General features: G+C 45.4%; 1 protein-coding gene across 1 annotated transcript in view; it reads left to right on the top strand.

Annotated features, from left to right (window-relative positions):
* Window positions 1-1,657: 1,657 nt before the first annotated feature.
* The window catches only part of LOC135212736 (ATPase family gene 2 protein homolog B-like), a gene marked incomplete in the record, with an annotated part of 403,279 nt that continues 381,280 nt past the window's right edge, over window positions 1,658-23,656 (top strand). The window contains 1 exon segment of the mRNA XM_064246448.1: window positions 1,658-2,407. Within this exon segment, the coding sequence (XP_064102518.1) occupies window positions 1,693-2,407 (715 nt within the window).

Here is a 23,656-nt window from a genome sequence, read left to right as displayed (position 1 = left end):
GAGAGAGTGACTGGCTTCTCTTCCTATCTTTTTCTCCCCCTCTACCTGTGGGTAGGGGGATACGGTCATCACCTTGCTCGATAAGGACGAAATGCAGGTGAGCTACTCGACAGAGCCCCATCCTATCCCTTTCACTAGGGATGGGAGCGAATATCCACCACTTCCTCCTACAAGGGGGGGAAGTGGATGCCAACAAGAGTCAAACCATAACTTTATGTTGCCTCTTGCAAATAGGAACTTGATCTTGCTTGCTGGTACGAAGAGATACGCTTGCCTCTCTCTTAGTACTTGGTCCAGAGGTCTGACCATTGATCCTGCGTGCACACCCCGATCAATCGGACAGAGGCTTGGATCCCTCCTCGCTCTTACGACCAGGGAGGCATTCCAAGGTTGGGCGAACACCAGTCTGTTCACAAAAGACTCAGATTCCTCCCACCAAGAAGTGAGTCTTCCTATTGTAAAAGAACCGAAGGTTTGTATGCCGTGTCGGAACAAATGACAATTTGTCCAAAATTGCATTTTTCCTAACTATACAAACCTGAGGTCCTTTTACACATAGTCCCACCTCATGCCACCCCTCACTCTGCAGTTTTTTTTGCTTGGGCCAAAAGCAAAAGTGATTGTTTACCTCCCAGTTGCGCGCGCGCGCCTGTCGGACAAGCAGTTAACTACCGAACCCCCTGTTCGAAAGCTTACGACCTATCCAGCTGCTGCTAGTAACCTTCCTATTGTAAAAGGACCTCAGGTTTGTATAGTTAGGAAAAATGCAATTTTGGACAAATTGTCATTTTACTTTCAAAAATTGTGATTTTTCTGAATACAGAATTTTTGGTGGCATTGATGGGTATTTCATAACATTCCTTTTCATTATGTTGTCTGTCCTTTTAGTCATCTTTCTTGGTCTTCCAGAGCCTTTTTTTCATTGCAATGCATTTTCTTTCTAAGCCTTGTTTGGTGCGGTTGCACCACATTGAGACAGTACTTTTGGAGATGCCCATCCCCTTTGTTATGGTTCTCATAGACTACCCAACTCTCCGTAACGTAACAATCTCAGTCTTCTTTACAATTGATCAGGGTATTTTTAGTCATATTTAATTATCAAGTACACAAGAGAGCAAATTGTAGCAGTAACCAACTAGGAGGATATGCCTGGGGCAAGTGAGTTGACATCCACTTCATTTGCCAACTTTTCCTCCCCCTAATAGTCTAGGGTCAAGAGACAAGACGCTACTACCAGACTGTTGACACTGCCAAACTTACGATAGATTGAGGAAATACAGACCATGCGTGCCGGGAATCGCAGAGAAAGTGTGACTTCGTATTTCATCCTGCAATGGAGTTTGGTTCGAAGTTTATTTGCGGGGACTGGACAAACCTGAAGCTTTTTATTGTAATATTTTTATTGTAGTTTCACCTCTAACCTTACCTTCATCTATCCCTTTTTCTCAAGGAAAAATTGACTGCTTGCAGTCTTGCTAGTTTATGGTACTGTCACCTTGTTGTGAGCATGCCACCATTTGGCCACCTTTTACCAAGCCTCAGTAGCTTTAGTAACTAAACTAACTTTGACCAAAAGGGTATAGTACATAAAAGATTTGAATTTGTATATCTAGGAAAAATGTGGCTTAGCTTTATCATTGTAATCACCATTTTCTTACTGCATTTTATATATATTTCAGGTAAACTTCAGCAATGGAAAAACATGTTATTCTGTCATGTGTTCAGAGCCATGGACCTGAAGATCAACAGCAGTGTTTAATACCATCACTGTGTCTCCCTGTTATCAATGGTACTATTGGGAGTTTTGTGCGTGTAAGATATGAAGAAAATAAATCGCTTGTATGTCGATTGATTCCTCTGGCAAGTTCATATTGTGAACAGAATTTTAAAATTATTGCTTGTTCTTGTGTAAGTGTAGGATGTGATAAGGGAACTTCCCTGACCTTAAACAACTATAAAATTAAAATAAGTGATATTACCATTTTAATACCTGTGACCGTAAGGAATGTTAATGTAACAGTTATTCTGAGGTCTGTTGAAGATGTTTTGAAGTACAGAAGTAAAGCAAGGCAATATGAGAAAACATTACGGAGATTGCTTATACAGTATCACTTTATGAATCACAGTAGGCTTCATTGTTTAAATAATCCTCTTGCAAAGCTTATTGGTGTGTCTGAAATTTATATAGAAAGCTGTGGTTTGAGTGATGATGAAGTTGGTGTTATTGGTTTGGACACAGAAATGAAGATAAATGGTGTGGAGAGTGAAGATCGAATAAAATTGTCTCATCAAAAAGCTGTCAGTATAGGAGGGCTCGATAATGTCTTAGCATATTTACGCCTCCTTGTCTCTGAACCATGGATCAAACAAAGGGACTTTGCTACCTCTGGAATATCTTATCCCTCGGGTAAGTTTTTTTCAATTGCAGTAGTATAGGTATTTGTTGGCTCAAATGCCTAGGAAATATTTTTATTATGTAATGCTAAGTATAGTGTCTTTTTTTATTGAGTATAAAGATGTTGCTAAGTATCTTCATTATCTATTTCTCTTGTTGTAATGGTAAAAAAAAGTTAAAACAAAAATCCAGACTTTGAACTAATTACTGCAAATTGAAAGTTTGTTCATGAAACTTACCTGTCAGATATATATATATATAGCTGTATTTTCTGAAGTCCGACAGAATTTAAAAAACTTCCGACACACGCAGTGGTCGGCCAGGTGGTTAGTACCCATTCCTGCCGCTGGGAGGCGGGTATCAGGAACCATTCCCATTTTCTATTCATAATTTTTCTGTCGCCGGTGCTGAAAACACCTGTTTTCAGTACCTCCGGCTTAGGATTTTGGAAACTTCATTGCCGCTAAGTATCCTAATTGTCTTTTAATTTATTTACTTGGATTTGTGGCTAGGCATACGCTATCTTAAATTGATTTGAATTTGATTCATTTTTGCATAAGATATCTGAATCTAGTTAGGCTAGTTTCAGAGGGTGTTTGTCCTGCAAAGATAGGGGTGTGGCTACCGAAAGCTTCGGTAGATCCGCACTTGGTATGCACGAGGGGTATGGGTCTTGCTTCTTTGTTGAGATTTGTCATGTAAGGAGTGTGAGACTTTGTCTAATTCCGTAAGGAAGACGTATGATTCGTATGTACGCAATTAATCAGTAAACATGTCTATTTCCGTAAGGAAAAAAAGTATGATTCGTATGTACGCAATTAATCAGTAAACAAAAGTCAGGGTAGTGAACCTGCTAACCTTCCTGTAGACTTTATTTTGCCTAATCCTATAGTAAGGCCTACGGGTTATGAATATGTCTGCGAGAGGTGATCGCTCTCCTTCATTGTTGTGAAGAGTGCTACTTCTGTTATTGTTACTCCTAACCCTGTAATGTTGCCTTCGGGCCCTAAAACAGTGTCTGTAGAGGTTATTGCCCTTTCTCTAATACTCTGTCGATTCGTAACTTAGAATCGAAAGTGTTTGCTTTAGAGAGCAATAGTGAAGTGGCTAAGTGCAGTGACAGTGCCCCTTGTGTAGTGGAGGGTGCGTCAGAACGGCCTTATTTCGCCTCAAGGCCGGGACCTCTGCTTGACTCCCAGGACCCGGGGAGAGAGCATTTTGTTTCGAAAGCCGAAGGATTGGTTACGAGGAACCCCACCGATTCTGGCGTGCCTTCGGCAGTTCTGATGAAAATCCCCCAGACTGCCAAAGTGCGTGCACGTGCACGAATCCTGAAGGATTTTGCTTCTCGTCCTCCGAGGCGTCCCTCCCCGCGCAAGGGGTTTGGGAGCTCTCGGAAGGACTCGCGCCCGCTAAGAAGCTTTAGAGAAGAGGACACTTCACGTCCTCTCTCTCGTCAGGAGGGAACGTCAGATCGGCCCCATAACGCCTCTAGGCCTGGACCTCTGTCGGACTCCCAGGACCAGGGAGAGGGGCATGTCGAAAGCCGAAGGAGGGTTACGGGGAACCCACATCGATCTGGCGTCCCTCAGTAGGACCTGTTGACGCTTCCCAGGGCTGCGGAAGATCGTGCACGTGCACGAATCCTCGAAGGATTGCTTCTCGTCCTCCAAGGCGTCCTCCCCGTGCAGGGGTTGGAGCTCTCGGAAGGACTCGCGCCCTCTAAATAGAAGCTTTATAGAAGAGGACGCTTCACGTCCCCTCTCTCTCGTTATGCGTTTCAGTGAGAAGTAAGAAGGCGAACGTCGCTTGATCACGTGTACGTGCTTTTCCACCGAGAAATATGAAAAGAAGGCAGTTTCTCTTGCTTGTTTTTGACGCCTGTCAGGAGCGTGACGCTTTTCTGCACGCTTCTTTTGACGCTCGGCTTGAACGGGACGCTCGGATGGACGCCAGGCGCGCGCATGTGCATGCCAAGCGCGCGCCAGTGGACGCCGAGCGTCCTCGCCAGTGGACGCCGAGCGTCCTCGCCAGTGGACGCCGAGCGCACGCCAGCGCACGCCAGGTTTGTCTCCTGGCTGAACGTTTCTGTTGAACTCTTCAAGCTCTTGTGTAAGATTTGAGCCTCAAGAATGTGAAGTAAGCAGTGCTTCGGAGGAAGCTTAAAGTGAACAGACACTTCGTCTTCGAAACCAGCAAGACCTCGGGTTTCGTGAATTCAAGAGATCTCTGTCAATATTATATTGCTTTTCGCAAAGGTGGATGGAGTTAAGGAAAGCTCAAGGGAAGATCTCGTTTTCTCTACCGCAGTCAAGACTTTGCGATAAGTCAGTTACGGGTTATGTAAAGGCTCGACGTCCTGCACGTCAGGACTCGGCAACGTTCAGTAGGATTCTTGCAAAGGCACTCATCAAAAGGACGCTCTTCAGGAAAGCGCAAGACAGGACTTCCTTTGCCATACTGCCAATAAATTTTTAAGCTTTAGCAGGCATTAGTTGTGATACGGGAGAGGAAGCTGGTTGGAGATTTCTCCTCTTCCCAGGATAATTTTGCAAGCTTTTAGCCCATCTGAAAGGGTTTTTTAGATGATAGATTTTGTTAGTTTCTAGTCGGGACTACGCTGCCGAATTGAACATCGTCTTTCTACCTGCCGTAAGCCCAGTCTCTTAACAGGATTCTTGCCCCTTCCTCGTTTGAGATGGCAATCGGAAAAATAAAATGCTCGACTTCCTGGATTACGTTTTGTCAATTCAGTGACTTTCCCCCATTGACAATATACTACTATCGTTTTGTTAAGTAAGTGGGTATCCCCTCATTGACAAAATATCTCTTTGTCCCGTAAATGGGTTAGTTCTCATTGACAAACATCTCATTAACTTGATATTGCGTAAGCGAATAAGCTCTTATTGACAAGATTCGGAAGAGCTATCATTCGTCATTCGCAGACTCGTACGAGAAATAGACTTGTAGAGTACGTCAATGAACGCTTATGTCCAATAACATAAGAAGCTTGAGCTGTCTGCTTCGATTCTCTAAGTTTTGTTCATGAAACTTGCCTGTCAGAGATGTATGTAGCTGTATTTCCGGATTCAGCTATATATATGTCTTTCTGGTAAGTATGAACAAAATGATATTGTTATGTTACAATAAAGTTTCATACATACTTACCTGGCAGATATATACAATTAAAGGCCCACCCAGCCTCCCCGCAGGAGACAGGTGGAAGAGAGAAAATATGATAGAAAACGGGGATGGTTCCTAGTCCTGCCGCCCAGGGCAGGCCGGTAGATCACCTGACCTACCTGTAGCGAGTGGCGCGAAATTTGAATTTCTGTCGGGGACGACGGAGTCTTAGCTATGTATATATCTGCCAGGTAAGTATGTATGAAACTTTATTGTAACATAACAATATCATTTTCATACAATCAACTTACCTGTCAGATATATACATAGCTGATTGGCACCTTTCGGTGGAGGGTAAGAGACAGCTACTATATGGAATAGACAGGTAAACAACATATGTTGTAGGTATAAATAAAACCTTGGTTCCTACCTGATAGGTGGTAGACTTCGTGGGTGTTTGCCCAGTAGTCTGCATCACCTCAAGAAACTTTAGCGAGATATATGATCTATGGCCAAGAGTTCTTGTGGGTCTGCCGATGGGGTCTTATCCGCTTACTCGGCAGAGCCTGAAAGGACTTTGTCAATGGGTGCTGATCCACTTATATGACAATACACCTTATGAAGGAGCACACAACCAATCCCGACCACCTGATCCTAACCATATGTTAGAACTAAGGATTGTTCCGAGTTATCCCCGAACTCGTCACAACAACCGTAACTCCAAAACCACCTACGCACACATACATAATTTCTAAAAAAAATATACTCATCTAATTAGATATGACAAGATTCTCTTACTGAACAACATAGACCCGGCCGCCCCCCCCGTGCTAAACCAAGTCCTCCATTGTTCGAAGAGACTCCAGACCATATCCAAAAAAGAAGAAAAGTATATACTTTTAAGGATTGGTGTCGGCTCCCGTACCCAGAATCGTATCCGCCGATACGAACGGACCTAGAGAAAAACACTTCTCATATGCACACGAACGTCTTTCAAGTAATGAGATGCAAATACTGAGTTGCATCTCCAAAATGTCGTATCTATGATGTTTTTAAGCGACATATTCTTATGAAATGAGAGAGACGTCGCTACTGCTCTCACTCATGAGCTTTAACTTTAAACAACAGTCGTAACTGTTCGTCAGAACAGACCTTATGCGCGTCTGTAATGACGTTCCTCACAAAGAATGCCAGCGCATTCTTGGACTCGTCTTGTGGGGTGGGGTCTTTTACCGCGCACCAAAGACCTTGTCTAGAGCCTCCCATCTGATGCTTTCTCTGAATGTAAAACTTTAGCGCTCTTACAGGGCATAGAGATCTTTCTGCTTCTCTTCCTACGAGACTCGATATGCCTTTTGACTTCAAATGACTTAGGCCAGGGATTCGAGGGATTCTCATTCTTAGCTAAAAACAGCCGTCTTAAACGAGCAAATAGCTGAGTCTCCCTTGAAACCTACTTTATCTTGCAGAGCATGCAATTCACTAACTCTCTTTGCTGTAGCTAAAGATAATAGGAATAGGCATTTTCTGGTGATGTCTCGAAAGGAAGCCAGATGAGGAGGTTCGAATCTTTCAGATGAAAGAAACTTGAGGACCACGTTCTTAGGTTCCAGTTCGGAGGACTGGTTCCTTCGACTTTGAAGTCTCAAATGACCTTATGAGATCGTGGAGATCTTTATTATCTGCCAGATCTAATCCTCTATTCCTGAAGACAGCCGAGAGCATACTTCTGTATCCCTTTATTGTGGATACAGCTAGATGAGATTGCTCTCTCAGGAATAGAAGGAAATCAGCAATTTCCGCTATAGAGGTAGTGGAGGAGGACAACTTCTTAGATCTACACCACCTTCTAAAAACCTCCCACTTCGATTGATATACTTTCGTAGTGGAGGTTCTGCGTGCTCTCGCGATCGCGCTTGCAACTCCGCGAGAAAAACCCTCTCGCTCTGACGAGTCTTTCGATAGTCGAAAGGCAGTCAGAGCAGGAGCGGGGAGGTTTTGATGGTACCTCTTGAAAGTGTGGTTGTCTGAGAAGATCCGTCCTTCTTGGTAGGGATCTTGGAAAGTCTACGATCCACTCTACCACCTCCGTGAACCAATCTTGGGCTGGCCAAAAGGGGGCTATCAATGTCATCCACTCGTCTCCTTTGACGCCACAAACAAATTTTTTATACTAATCCCAGGATTTTTGAATGGAGGGAAAAGCATATACATCTACTCGAGACCAATCTAGCCGGAAGGCGTTCTACCATAAGAGCTCTTGGATCTTCCACGACCGAGCAAAAGACTGCCAGCCTTTTGGAAATGAATGTGGCGAAGAGATCCACATGAGGTGTCCCCCACAGCGACCAGAGATCTTGACACACTTCCTCGTGTAGGGTCCACTCTGTATGAAGGACCTGGTTCCTCCTGCTGAGTCTGTCCGCCCTCACATTCTTTACTCCCTGCACGAACCTTGTCAGAAGGGAGATGTTCCTGTGAGACGTCCAAAGCAAAAAGGTCTCTCGTCAGTTCGTAAAGGAACGAGGAGTGAGTCCCTCCCTGTTTTCGAATGTAGGCAAGTGCGGTGGTGTTGTCCACGTTTACTTGCACTACTTTGTTCGACACCAGAGGTTCTAGACTCTTCAAAGCCAGATGCACGGCGAAGAGCTCTTTGCAGTTTATGTGCCAAGTCACCTGTGCTGGTTCCCAGGTGCCTGACACCTCCTTCGAGCCTAATGTTGCTCCCCAACCTTTCTCCGACGCGTCGGAGTACAACATAGGTCTGGGTTCTGTGTCCTTAGAGAGATCCCTTTGTTCTCTTCCAGAGGGGGCAACCACCATTCCAGGTGCGATCTTATCTCCACTGGAATGGGAAAGACGTCCGAAAGTTGTCCAGTTTTCCAACTCCAAGACTTCTTGAGGAAGAATTGAAGCGGACGTAAATGAAGTCTTCCTAGCGGAAGAAACTGTTCGAGCGAGGAAAGGGTCCCTAGAAGGCTCAACCATTCCCTCGCCGACGTATTTGTTCCTTCCTTAAGAAGAGAGAGACTATCCGCAAACCTTTTGCGATTCTCTCTTGCGAAGGAAATACTCGAAAACCCCGAGAATCCATCCGAATCCCCAGATAGACTAAGTCCTGTCTGGGGGTTCAGCTGCGACTTCTCGAGGTTCACGAGCAATCCCAACGCTTTGATCAGATCTAAGTTAACTTCAGGTCCTCCAAGCACTGTCTCTCTGATCTGGCCCTGATGAGCCAGTCGTCCAGATACAGAGAGATGTTTACTCCTTTGAGGTGAAGAAACCTCGCCACATTCTTCATCAGGCTTGTGAAGACCTGAGGAGCTGTGGACAGGCCGAAAACACAAGGCTCTGAACTGAAAGATCCTTCCTCCCGTCATGAAACGGAGGTACTTCTTCGATGAAGGGTGGATCGGGACGTGAAAGTAGGCGTCCTGGAGATCTAGAGACACCATCCAATCTCCTTGTCGTAATGACGCCAGGACTGAAGCAGAAGTCTCCATGGAGAACTTCTCCTTCCGAACAAATTTGTTCAGAGAGCTGACGTCCAGTACTGGTCTCCAGCCTCCCGAGGCTTTCGCAACCAGAAAAAGGCGATTGTAAAACCCCGGGGAGTTTTGATCTAGTACTAGTTCTATCGCTCTTGTCCCACATTTGTTCCACCATCGATCGAAGAGTATCCCTCAGCACAGGATCCTTGTACTTGGCTGTTAGTTCCCTTGGTATTGACGTTAGGGGAGGAGTGTTCAGGAAGGGGATACGATATCCCTTCCTTATTATAGCCAACGATGACGCGTCTGTGTTTATAAGTGTCCAGGCTTCCACAAATCCCAGGAGCCTGGCACCTACTGGTGCTTGGAGGAGAGAAGCTTCATTTTCCCTTTTTAAAGGGACGAAAGGCAGACCTACCCCTCTTCTCCGGAGCCTTCCTTCTTGCGGGAGGTCTGGAGGTCAGACCACCTCGAAAGGGCTGAACCGATGTACTCGGTCCTTTCTTGTCAGATGTAGAAGCAGGCTTCTTCTTCCTTGCTGACTGCGTCAGAAGATCCTGAGTCGCCTTCTCAGTTAATGAATGAGCAATGTCCTTCACCAACTGAGAAGGGAACAAAAAAGTCAGACAAAGGCGAATACAGCAGCGCTGCCATCTGAGGCGTGGGAGACTGCCTTGTGTTAAAAGGCACCATATACCGTCCTCTTCTTTAGAAGACCTGCTCCAAACAAAGAGGAGATTTCAAAAGAGCCATCCTGTACCGCTTTGTCTATACAAGACAATATGCACAAAAGGGCTTCCCCGGTTCGATCCTTCCGAATCATGGCTTTCTTGGACATCACCCCAAGGGACCACCTCTAAGAAGTTGAAAACTTCCAATACATGAAATAGTCCCTTGAGGAGATGGTCCAGTTCAGAAATGCCCCACGTAATCCGTGCCGAGTTGAGACCTTGTCGACGTGAAGCGTCAAACTAAGGTCGAAAAGTTCTGCTTCTGACGTAGACGGGAGAGCAATACCCATATTCTCTCCCGTCTGATACCAAATGCCTGCCTCTTTTACCAGCTAGTCTCGCTGGAGGCATGCAGAAGACTGTTCTTACTAAGTCCTTCTTAGACTTCATCCACGAGTCTAAGGATTGTAGAGCCCTCTTCATTGAAATGGTGGGCGTTCATTTTGAGAAAAGACGAAGACTTCTTCGTCTTAGCACTCGAAAACAGAGAGCGCGGAGAAGGAGGAGCGGCAGGAGTCAATTTCGTCTCCATACTCCTTCTAGAAGCAAGGCAGTCAAAACTTATTAGTTCGACAGCCTTCCTTTCTCTTCCTTGATATTCTTTCATCCGAGTTTCCTTCCAACTCGGGATCTAAATGAGTCTCCGCTCCCACCTCTGTATGTTCCTCCTCTGGAGGAGACAAACTCCTAATAGGAGAGGGGCTAAGGGAATGATATTCTTTCCTCTTCCCCGCTTTAATAGCCTCGGAAGGCGCCACAAGCTCAGGCTTCTCTTGATAATTAGAAGACGCTTCCCGCTTGGATGACGCTTCCCGTTCGCCAAGCGTCCTGGCTGACGCCTCCCGCGTTACTTGGCTGCTGACGTCCGGATGACGCCTCGCGCCTGGAAGACGCTCCGATCTCAAAAGGCGTCCTACTTGGCGCCAAAATATTGGTTGGAGCTTCACGTCTACCAACAGCTTTCAAAGACGCTTCATGTCTAAAAGACGTCTCACGTCTCTCTGGCGTTACGTAACTTTCGTAAGTCAAACCGATCTCGCTCTCGAACCCGAAGCTTCTGTAATATGTTTAGAATCCTTCACGATCCTGCATGACGCTTGTCGCTTAGCGGGGGAGGGGAGAAGGACCGCGACTCTTGATTGGAAGCGCGACCGTTCCTTCCTTAAGAGGGGCGCTAAAACTCCCACTAGAGAGGTCAGTTGCTCTTGAACTGCCTAAAATAATTCTCCTTGAAGCTTCTACCCACGTCAACTGCATGACGCCTTTTCGTCATCAATCGGGGGGTGGGAGAAGTAGGAAAGGGTTTACTTTGCGTACTTCGTCGGGTGACGCTGACGCCACCTCTTCGCTTCTTTAAATAGAACGAAGGGAGCGTTCCATCTGAGAAAACGCTCTGGGCTCGAATCAATTATATGCTCTCCTGGCTTAGGTAAAGGCCGCCGCTTATTAGGGAAGTAAACATATAGTCGTGTAGGGGAATGGATGAGCTTTGCTGGGGACCATTTTCCTTCCTAAAAGAAGTTTGGTTTCTCTGAATAGACTGCAATTGTCTGACCTTCTATTTTTTTTGTTTTTCCTTCCGGGAAACTGAAATTTTGTTTAATTCGGAGATCTAGGAATGATTCTGCGAACATCTCTCGAGTGCCGTCAAAGTAATCAACCTGAGGTGATAGAAAAGAAGTGCAGGACATTCTGGAGGAGGGTTTCATCAGATTTGTCGCCTGGATCATAATCTGAGAGAAGGGGTGGAAGCAATTCGGCTTCGTCCCGCTCCAGTCCCTTCGAAACGAGTTTTGGAACCAGTGGTCCATATCAAACTCTGATCTTCCACAGCTCCTTCTCATATCTTAGGTAAGTATCTTCTCTTCGGTTCCCTGTTCGGGTTTAACGAGAAAAAAAAAAAAAAAACAAAAAAAAAAAAGGGGGAGCCTATTATAACAACAGACGTAAAAAATGGTAATGATCCTCTAGAGTTTTCGTTACAGGATTGCAAAAGTCCGTACTAATCGTCTCGATCGACGGCAGCAAACTACTGACTTTCCGAGGGTTGGATTTCTTTCTTTAGAAGTACGTTTGAGAGTTTGTGGAGACTTTTAGGGACGTCCTTTGCTATTCATCTCTATGCTATGTTGAAGGACGGCAAGCACGGCTTTCTTCTTCTGCTGCCTTCCTTATTCTCGATCCGAGAGCGGTACCATTAAACGCCATCCTTATGATAATAATGGGGATGGGATGTTTATCTCTTTTTCTTTTCCCCTTTTTCAAACGGCTTAGGAATTGTTTTATAAAGATGATTTATGACGGTCCAACAGGGAAGCGGACAATGACTCTGATCGGCCCAATGTTTGCCTTCAAGATCCTAGGATTCCACAAGAGGTCACGTCCTTCCTATTCCCACTTTCCGAGGACCTTTTCCGAGAGAGTCGGTCTACCTCTAAACAACGTAAATGTACCTGATAACCTCTTCCGCTCTGAGTTCTGAACCACGTTCAAGACTATAGTCGAGAGTTTGTTTAACATGCATAAGATTACCGTCTTCCCTTTCCGGTTTTTGGAGGAATGGGATAAGCTGGCAGTCCCACAACTATTAAAGAATACGCAAATATTTTGTTGTTGATTGGCCTTGGGTGGCTCAGGGAGAATTTGCTTTTCTGGTCAAAAACAAACAAAGCCCTTCACGATCTTTGTAGTTCTGTGGGTAATCTCGAAAAACTTCGCTCACCATCTACGTTTTTGTCTCACCACTGTTTTTCTCGGAGTCAGACACTCGTGCGAGATCAGGTGACCATATGGTGCAGCCCCTGAGTTTTCTTGTTGACTGAAGTTCGGTTGCGTTTATAACAACCCCCAGAAATGATCGTTTTGTAACATGAGACCAGGTTGGACATGTCAGGCAATTCGTCCTTCGGGTGCTGAAATCGTCTTTTTTGCTTCCAGCTCACTCCTTTTCCTCCTGGCACCATAAAGCCTCGAGTCAGGAGTTGCTCAGGAGTCGATTCGCTAAACGACGGGGTTGGGTGGTGCGTTTGATACCACCCCCAATGGTTTGCTTAGCTTGAATCGCCCAGGCAGTACCAGACACCGCATCCATTCAGTGAAGAATAGGTGCCTTATATGGTCTTCAGGGTACAGCCATTGCTTGTCCCTTGTGATTCGTCTGACTGGTCTACTGGTCCGGAATCTACCTGACTTTAGTACAGACGGGACTGACTGTTGCATGTTCCTAGTTCGAAGCTTTCTATATGGAACTTTCGAACCTCTCCTTTTGGGATAAGCTTATTGGCACGTGGACCAAAAAGGCCTTATTTTGTCTTAACCACTCTAGATACGGACAAAGATGGGTTAGTGAGGTTTTTAAGAAGCCATCGTCAGAAGTTTTGGCTTTAGGGAACACAAAATGGGCGGTGTGTTCGTCTAAACCTTCCGTTGTTGGGCCTAAGAATGGAAACCCGTCAAGTCCCCAGTTGGGCCAAGGAGCTTGGAATCAAGGGTAGTGGCAAAAGTTATTGGGCAAGAAGGCCAGAAGGGGGGGGGGGGGGGGGGGGGGGGAGAGAGTCCTGTTGCCCTGTCGGGTCTCAAGTTTTAGCTACATAAAACTAAGGAAGTCGAAGGTCCTTCCGGACAATCTGCAGTGTTACCGAAAAAAGACCAGGACTTGCCCCATATCAAAGAAACACCCTGGCTTTAAGTTTTGTTGGAGGCGTTCTTTCAAAAAGGCTCCTTCAGTTGTGGTTTGCACAAAGATTTGATTATCTTTTGATCTGAATGCTCCACGAGGTGAGGGCAGCGGCCTGGAAACCGGCAAGCCATTTCAAACAGAGCATGGCACTTAGTAACATACTGAGTACCGAACGTTTTTAGCGAAGGCAGCTCTGTGTTCACATTTCACACTTCCTGCGGGATGTGAAGACGTATATGAGATCTGCTGCTGCTGAGGGCCATACGTTGTCTGCAGACACAATCTTGGGGGCAAGAGAAGTACCACTCATCCTATTCCTGTAGAAAATGGTTAGGAAAGAGCTCTTAATTTAGTTATTGAGTCCCGCCCGCCAATGGTCGACTTCTTAACTCTTGAAGCCTTAGGTTAAAACACCTTAACTTTGGCTAGGTTGGTCAGGGTGGATGTATATAATATATATATATATTTATTTTGACTTCTTAGCCCTCATGGTATGGGTCAATATGGTCTAGTCACATTGTGGTCACGTCCCCCGTTGACAGATCATCTTGGAGTGCACCAGCTTTATAGTTCTCCTACCTCGCTTGGCAAACTCTAGTAAAGCAGAAGCAGACTTGGGTGTACAGTAATCATGAAGTCAGGCTATGCTAAACAGGTTGGAAACCAAGATGTAAATCATCTGCATGCATTTGGTTTCCCAAAAATCCTTTCTATTCTGTTCCCGTTCCCACCTCCAACGGTGTATTCAGCTATAATATATAATCTGACCAAGGTAAGTTTCATGAAACAAAATGAATTATTGTTGATGAATACAATAAAGTTTGGTTCATACTTACCTGGCAGATATATATAATTCAAGTACCCGCCCCACGCCCTCCCCTCCCTCAGGGGACAGTGGAAATAAAAATTATGAATAGAAATGGGAACTGGTTACATGATACCCAGCCTCCCAGCGGCGGGAATGGGTACTAACCCACCTGGCCCGAATGCCCGCGCCCCACCTGGCCGACACTGCGTGTGTCGGAAAGTTTTTTAAATTCTTGTCGGACTTCAGAAAATACAAGCTATATATATAATCTGCAAGGTAAGTATTGAACAACCTTTTATTGCCTAGAAAAAAACCCATAACCTAACTGATCAGAGAGATGGCGTATCGGGAAAGCAACCGAACTGAAGAGCTGGTAGCATATAGGCCCAATTGGGCCATGAACCTAAGGCCTAATCAAGCCCATACCGTCTATCTAACCTCAACAAAAATAACATATAATTCAAATGAATAATAAAAATGAAAGAAAAGAAAACAATATAAGTCGGAGAAAAAATCCAGGGAGTGTAACCGACTAAACTCGAAGGCCAAGTCTACCACTCAAAGCTTAGCCGAGGCCGATACTAAAGAGCCGGGTGGCTATGGTTTCGGGATGGAAGGATCCTACTAAGGTAAAACCAGACATGCGATGGCATGACCAAAAATAACCGTGTATACCGTACCCTAAAAACAAAGCGGATAATTTAAAAATAGAGCGTACTTAAGGTAAGGGGATGTTACTGGGTATGGGGCGTCCGAAGAAAACTAACCCACCAACGAGCAGAACCATTGCTGGCCATTGCTTCCGACCTAGAGTTCGTATTTATCCACCTAAAAAAAACGGCAAATACGGGCTCAGGGGCCCGGGGAAAAAACCAAAATAGCAATAAACACTGAGTACTTAACTTAGTCTGCCTGCGGATGGACTGCACGCTCCATGGTAAATAAAATCCAAAGGAAATGGGCAACAAAAAACACCGAGTAAAAAAATGGCACGTCATGAATTGGGTGTGCGCTAACTGAAAAGGATGGGCAACCAGGAGGCGCCAGCAGGTCGGCAGCATGGGATGGTAGTAGTAGTTAGTAAGTGGCTGCCAACCACGGTTCCTCTTGGGGGATTTTGATTTTTTAGTGGGCGGAGAATTCTTTTGGCATTTTGGCTCGTGGTAGTGGTCCTCACATCGCCATAGTGTTCATACCGACACCCTCTTCGGAGGGTGAGCGGAGTTCAGTTATACTGACCTTTTTCCTTTTTTTTTTTTTTTTTTTTAAAAATTTTTTTATTCTTCTGGTATGGTGTTTAGTACATTTATTAGGTAACAAAAAAAAAGAAATTACAAAAAAAATTATATATAAAAAAATAAAAAATACAAAATAAGAAAAAAAAAAGAATCAAAAATTAAAGAATTAAAAAAAAAAAGCCCAGATTAAGTTCCTAAAGAAATAATAGATTAAAGGATATTTCGCGCAGCGATCACGAGCTTGATCCCAGAAATAGATTTTTTTCCTTACTTGTCAAAATCCCTTTTTTTGTGCTGGTAATTTCAAGCAGATGTTTGAAACAGTTTTGATATATATGGAGCAATTTATGTAGGTTGTAACTATTTTAAATCACTCTACTATAACCAAACTACTGTGTCCCACAATGTATGTAACCTTGCAAGGGTAGCCTTAAGAGTTTTTTTTTTTAATGAGGGGTGAAAACTAGAATACAGAAGCTGGGATGAAAATTAGAATACAGAAGCTGGGAAGGGACCAGTAGTAGATGAAAAGTTGACAGTGCGTAGAGATCAATTTAGCCTAGTGCCAAATGGGAAGGAAACTGCAGAGAACCTTCAAATACAGCTGACAGTGCACTACACAATACACTGTAGGCAGTACTATTTTGTAACTTCTTGTTAAGTCAGTATACAGTACGTATGTAGTATTACGTACAGTGAATGTTTTGGTATGAATATTAACTCTGTTAAAACTAGCTTACATCTTTGTGCCATTAGGTGTGATTGGCATTCAAATAAAAAAATAATGCTTCACTGTCAGGGAGAACATATGAAAAGGAGTGCACATTATTTTGGGGGTGGGTGTGGGAACCCCTGCTTCTGTTAAATTCAGTTAAACCCTTAATTGATTCTAAAATTAGACTAACAGCCTGTTCTAACATATCCAGTTGCTTTTCCTGAACTGAAGGGGGAGCAGAAGACAGAGCTACAGTAATGGTAGCAGGAAGTGGAACTGACAGAGAAGAGAGGAGGGAAAGTAGGAATAGGTGAGAACTCTTGAAGGGAAGTGACTGGCTTATGTCTTGCTGTAATCAGTAATTTTATACATTCAACTTCCCTGCCAGATATATACTTAGCTATAGACTCCGTCGTCCCCGACAGAATTTATTCAAATTTCGCGGGCACGAGTTTTGTTTGCCCGCTAGTACCCGGTAGGCTCAGGTGATCTACCGCCCTGCCCTGGGTGGCAGGGATGAAGGAACCTATTAACCCCGTTTTCTAATCAAATTCTTTTCTGGTCGGTCCGGTACCGTCAACATTGTTGTTGGTTCCTTTCTCGATTTGGTTTTTTTCTTTTTTTTCCACCGGCAAATTGATCTTCTTGACCGATGTTTTGGTTGGACGTATCCTGGATTGTTTTTGGATTGGCATACTCTTTTGTGGACTGTTTTGTTGTGGACTTGATTTTTGGATTTTTCTTTAAAATTGTCCTGAATGCTGGAATGGTTGTGTGACGGTTGTCGTGAATGTAGGCTGTTAAGGTGAGGTTGCCGAAAGCTTCGGTAGACCCTCACACCTGTATGCAAGGGTTGCAGGGAGTATGGAATGTTTTTCTTTCAGCTAATACTTGCAAGGGAATTGTGAGAATTTGAGTGAGAATGAGTGGAAGAATCTAACTAATTATTTGAAAAAAGTTAAAAGAAAGAAAGAAAGTGGAGGAACGGGCTTCTTCTAGAAGTTTAAGTAGTTCCGCAAGAATTCTAATGAACTAATTCCTAGCTTGGATCTTCCCCAAGGGTAAGTAATTGCTATTGCTTTCTCCTTCCAATTTTCAGCCCCTTCTCCTATTGCAAAAGAACCTGTAGATTCACGAAAAGAACTTGCGGATCTAAAAAAGCGGCCTTCCAAGTTAATGGAAAACAAACAAAATGGCTGCCCTGCAAGGTAAGGCTAGTGATTTTTTAAGTGGGACAGGGTGATGGGTTAGTGTCCCAGGTGGGTAGTGGGGGGGAGGGGGCATCTGGCTTCGGTCTCCGCAACGCTCCTAGGTCTGAGTCATTTTACCAAGCTCACATGCCCAGAGGAGGAGGAAATGGTCAAAAACCGAAAGGAGGTTGGGTGGAAATCCCCACCGCTTCATGGGTGTCCCCTTCTGGCGGTTTTCTGTGAACACCCCAGACTTGCCAGGGATCGCTATTTTAAAAGCGTCCTGCGTTGATTGTTTTTTCTTCGTCGGGATTCTTCGTCTCCGAAGACGTTGATTTGGAGGATTCAGATCGCTCGCTACCAACTGGAAGAGGAGCTTGGGAAGGCCTACCGACTATTGACTCGAGCCCGGAAAAACTTTCCTGAGGGAGTCTCCTTTGGGAGGTTTTGTAAGAAGGCCCAAAAAGAGCCATTCTGTCACCCAAGAGTTAGAAGGAGTTCAGGAGGTGGAGGGCCATGGACTTCCTCCCCTCCTCCTTCTTCTCCTCCCCCGAAGAGGATAAAGAGGAGGGTTACTAAAGAGGTTTCCTGGTTTCTATGCAGGAGCAGATATCGTCTTTAGTAGGAGTTGCTTTCAAAGGAGCCTCCTAAGAAAGGAAAAGACCACTTCCCTTCCTATACAAAAGGTCCTCCAGTACGTTGTGGAGGTACCTTGCCGCCAGGCTCGCTGCCTACTACTCAAGGTGAGGCTTCTAGTAAGAACATGGAGTTTCAACCTTAACCGGACGTGGAGCCAGATTCATGGCGTCTGGCACCGGCCAGGAGTTGAGGTAGTCACCCATGGAGGCAGGAGTCAAGAAACCATGAGCGAAAGAGTCTCCCAGCAAGGCATGGAGCCAAAGAGCCAGGAGTTGAGGAGTCCAACCCCCATGGCAAAGAGGCAGGAGCCAGGAAGGCAAGAGCCAGGAGGCAAGATGGCAGGAGGTCAGGAGAGTCAAGAGGCCAGGAGTCAGGCGGCTGGGGTCAGGAGTCAGGAGGGCATGGAGGCAAGGAGTCAGGAGTCAGGAGTCAGGAGGCAAGGGAAGTCAGGAGCCAGGAGGCAGGAGTCAGGAGTCAAAGAAGTCCAAGAGCCAAGTTATGGCCAGGAGTCGGAGTTTTCCTCCAATGAGGCAAGATACGAATAGACTCATTTCCTGGAATTTTATGACTCTTCTCCAAACAAGAATCTCCTCTCCTTGTATAATCGTAGGAGGTCTTGGAAAGACCCTTCCTGAAGAAACGAGAGCTTTTCTCCTTCGTCTGATCGTGTGGTTTGGACGATTTGTTCTGGATGCACGAGCTTTCTTCAAATGAAGGACTCTCTCCAAACTAAATAAGATCTTAGGCCTCCTGTTACTACAAGAGTTTGGAGACTCTCTTAGTCTGGGGTGGCCTTCCCCCATTCTCCTCAGTTCCTCTCTTTTCGAGCTACGGCTACTGTGAAATCCTCGGCCTTTCTGAAAATGAAACCTGCGATTTCCATGAAGAAGGCCCACTCCAATCTTTCTAGATTCTTGGATGGGTGGGCACTAAGAAAGAGTTGGGAAAGACAGTATTCTGCATGCCTACCTTCCAAACTCCATGAAAGAAAGAGGAGGTATTTGGTACGGGCAAGGAGAGACTATGGGTCCTTTCTCTTCCTGCATCGGCAGATGCGGACATTTCTGCCAATTTAAGTGGAATCCTCCAGACAGGACGTCCACTTCTTTAGGATCGGTCAGATCTACGTGGAGCATTTCGGAGTGAACCACGTTTCTAAAGGGACTTTTCGTCACTTTAAGGAGGTGTTTCAAATTTTCTGGATTGGTCACTACGGGAAGTTCTGGCTAATAAATCTAAAAGAACCGGAGTTTCTTTAAAGAACCCAGAGATTTCCATCCAGGTAGCTGTCCTTGTTTCATGGAACAAGGCAGTACAAGATGGTTCTGGGAGAAAGTTGCTTCCCTATTTGGTGCTCGGTCTTTCTGAAGAAGAGATCTGTCTATGGATCCCTGTTAATCCAAAGCGGTTTTCTCCGGCCAGAGCCCGGGGACGACAGCGTTAATTGGTTTCGCCCCTATCCCCTCTGTCAGGAATCATCTGTTTCCGCTTCCTCAGGTTAGTGAAGGATAATATCCTCGCTCGATTCGCTAACTGGAGAAGGCTACACAAGACGCTACTTGTACAAAACATCCAAGAAGAGGTCGTCCTGTAGTGTCTACGTAATAAAAAGGACTTCTCGTCCCTCCTCAGCAGCCCTTTCGTGGAGGTGCAGGCGGCTCGTTACCCCCTTCCAAGAAAGAAGAGCTCTGATAAGAGAGGAAGGTTTCCTTCCTTCAGACCTTTCAAGAAGACAAAATACTTGATGATCCTTGCAAGCCTCCAGTCGGGCCCGCCAGACTCCCTGAACTTTGCAGGAGTTCTGGGCGAAAAAGGGGAGCCGGACCCTTGGTCAGTTTCAAGTCCTAAAAGAAAGGATACGTAATCCCCTTCGAGGACAGTCCTCCCCTAACATCTACCCGCCTCGGGAACTGTCAGGGCGGGAGGTTACAGAGACCCTGTAATGAGAAATACTCCCACTTCAAATTGGTAGAACAAATGTGGGAAAAGGAGGCCATCGAACTTGTGCAGGATCCACACTCCCCGCCCGGGATTTTACAATCGCCTTTTTCTAGTACCAAAGGCATCGGGGGGGTGGAGACCAGTACTGGACGTAAGCGCTCTGAACCGCTTTGTTCAGAAAAAGAAGTTCCGTATGGAAACGTCCGCCTCAGTAATGTCAGCTCTTCGTCCAGGAGATTGGATGGTCTCTGGACTTGCAAGATGCATATTTCCACGTTCCCATTCACCATTTGTCAAAGAAATATCTTCGATTTATGATAGGAGACAAGATTTTTCAATTCAGGGCTCTGTGTTTCGGCCTGTCTACAGCTCCACAGGTCTTCACCAACCTGATGGCGATGTAGCGAGATGGCTTCACCTAGAGGAATAAACATCTCCCTCTACTTAGACGACTGGCTGATCAGGGCCAAGTCGGAGATTCAGTGCTTGGAGGACTTATTAATAACAAGAAAGATGATAGAATCGCTGGGATTACTCGTGAACCTCGAGAAGTCGCAGCTGATCCCCAGCCATAACTTGGTCTATCTGGGGATTCAGATGGATTCTCGGGGTTTTCGGGTATTTCCATCGCGAGAGAGAATCACTCGAGGTTTGTCGAGAATCTCGAACTTCTTAGAGAGAGAGAGCAGTTCAGCGAGGGATTATCTGAGCCTTTTAGGGGACTCTGTCCTCGCTAGAAAAGTTCTTCTCTCTGGGGAGGCTTCACCTTCGCCCTCTTCAGTTTTTCCTGAAAGGGGTGTGGAGTTGGAAGACGGGACAACTCTCAGACACCTTCCCAGTTCCACAAGAGATAAAAGATCACTTGAAGTGGTGGATCCTTCCTCTTCAGAAGAACGAAGGCGTGTCGCTTGCCCTGCAGAACCCAGACCAAGTGTTATTTTCCGACGCTTCGGAGTCGGGATGGGGAGCGACGCTAGGAGCAAGGGAGGTGTCAGGCACCTGGACAAAGGAACAGGTGTCCTGGCACATCAATTGCAAGGAAACTAGTGGCCATACACCTAGCCTTAAGGTTCTTCGAGGAGATAGTCAGAGGCAGGGTGATACAGATAAACTCAGACAACACCACGGCTCTGGCTTACATACGCAAGCAAGGAGGGACGCACTCTTTCTCCCTCTATCAGTTACAAAAGACCTGTTAACCTGGACAGAGGAAAGAGGCATAACTCTCCTCACAAGATTTGTGCAAGGGATAAAGAATGTGAGAGCGGACAGACTAAGCAGGAGGAATCAGGTCCTTCCCACAGAGTGGACTCTACACGCAGAAGTGTGCCGAAGTCTTTGGTCCCTGTGGGGGAGACCTCACATAGACCTGTTTGCGACGTTCCTCTCCAAAAGAGTAGAGATCTTTTGCTCTCTAGTGGAAGATCCAAGAGCCTTTGCAATAGACGCGTTTCTCCTGGATTGGTCGGGCTTAGACGCCTACGCCTTTCCCCCGTTCAAGATCCTGGGGGAAGTACTCAGGAAATTCGTAGCTTCAAAGAGCACGAAGTTGACCCTAATAGCCCCATTTTGGCCAGCCCAAGAATGGTTCACGGAGGTACTGGAGTGGATAGTGGACTTCCCCAGATCTCTTCCAAGCAGAGCAGATCTACTCAGACAACCCCACTTCGAGAGGTTTCATCACAACCTCCCCGGTCTCGCTCTGACTGCCTTTCGACTATCGAAAGACTTGTCAGAGCGAGGGGTTTTTCTCGCAAGGCTGCAGGCGCTATCGCTCGAGCCCGCAGATCTTCGACGAGAAGAGTATACCAATCGAAGTGGGAAGTCTTTAGGAGGTGGTGTAAGAGTCAGAAGCTGTCCTCCTCCAGTACCTCTATAGTTAACATTGCCGATTTCCTCCTCTTTCTGAGAAAGGAATCGCACCTTTCCGTGTCAACAATCAAGGGATACAGAAGCATGCTGTCTTCAGTATTCAGGAATCGAGGGCTAGAAATTACAGATAACAAGGATCTACATGATTTGATTAGGTCCTTTGAAACTTCAAAATCAGCAGCTCCTAGAACGCCTAGTTGGAATCTGGACGTGGTCCTGGAATTCCTTTCCTCAGATAAATTCGAGCCTCTACATTTGGCTTCCTTCCGCGACGTCACTAGGAAATGCTTATTCCTGTTGTCTCTCGCTACAGCCAAGAGGACGAGCGAATTGCATGCTCTGGACTCCACAGTGGGATTCAAAGGAGATGCTGCTATCTACTCGTTCCAGACATTGTTTCTGGCAAAAAACGAGAACCCATCAAAACCTTGGCCCAGAAGCTTTGAGGTAAAAGGTCTATCTAACCTCGTAGGCAGAGAGGCAGAGAGGCAGAGAGGTCTCTCTGTCCAGTGAGAGCTCTTAAATTTATTTATTTGAGAGAAAGAAACAGATGGGAGGTTGTCAACAAGGTCTTTGGTGTGCTGTGAAGAACCCCAAAAGACTCATGTCCAAAAACGCCTTGGCCTTCTTTGTGAGAAGCGTAATTACTGACGCACACAAGAACTGCTCGGAGGAATCCTTCGGTCTTCTAAAGGTTAAGACCCATGAGGTGAGGGCAGTAGCAACGTCCCTGGCGTTCCAAAAGAATATGTCTCTTAGAAATATCATTGAGACTACTTATTGGAGGTGCAATTCAGTGTTTGCGTCTCATTACCTGAAGGATGTGAAAGTGACTTATGAGAAGTGCTTCTCTCTAGGTCCATTTGTATCAGCAGATACAGTTCTGGGTCTTGGAGCAAAGACTGATCCTTAAAATATTTTAATTTTAACGTACATAAACCCTCTTGTCAGATATGTGCTTGGTTTTCTATTAGCAAGCTCACTGATGTCGCACGGGCGCATAGTGTCATTGCTGGTAGGGGATCAAGAGTATGTATGGCTAGTAGGGGGTTACAAAATTTTTTTTTTTTTTGTATATTTTGTTATAAATGAGCGTGTAATTATGTTTCGAGTTTTTGGTTGTTTGTAAGGAGTTCGGGGATAACTCCTTTCAATCTTAGAACTAACATGGATGTTAGGATCAGGTGATCGGGATCGGTGTTGTGCTCCTTGAACAAGGTGTATTGTCATGTTAGTGGAATAGCACCCAATGACAAAGGCCTTTAGGCTCTGCCGAGTAAGTGGATAAGACCCCATTGGCAGACCCACAAGAACTCTTAGCCATAGATCAATATCTCGCTGAGGCTCTTGAGGCTAAGCAGACTCCTAGGCAGTAGCCGCGAAGTCTTCAGCCTAATAAGGTAGGAACCAAGGTTTATTAATACCTACATCATATGTTGTTTACCTGTCTATTTCATTAGTTAGCTGTCTCTTACCCACCACCAGTGGGTGCTAATCAGCTAAGTATATATCTGGCAGGGAAGTTGAATGTATAAAAATGATATTGTCATGATACAATAAAGTTTTATACATACTTACCTGACAGATATATACGATTAATGGCCCACCCAGCCTCCCCGCAGGAGACAGGTGGAAGAGAAGAATTCTGATTAGAAAATGGGAATGGTTCCTAGTCCTGCCACCCAGGGCAGGGCGGTAGATCACCTGACCTACCGGTAGCGTGTGCCGCGAAATTTGAAATTCTGTCGGGGACGACGGAGTCTATAGCTAAGTATATATCTGTCAGGTAAGTATGTATAAAACTTTATTGTATCATGACAATATCATCTTTCAC

This window comes from Macrobrachium nipponense, chromosome 41, assembly GCF_015104395.2.
Source record: "Macrobrachium nipponense isolate FS-2020 chromosome 41, ASM1510439v2, whole genome shotgun sequence".
Taxonomy (NCBI): Eukaryota; Metazoa; Arthropoda; class Malacostraca; order Decapoda; family Palaemonidae; genus Macrobrachium; species Macrobrachium nipponense.
Note: the sequence above shows the minus strand (reverse complement) of the source record. Positions and strands in the feature narration are given on the sequence as shown.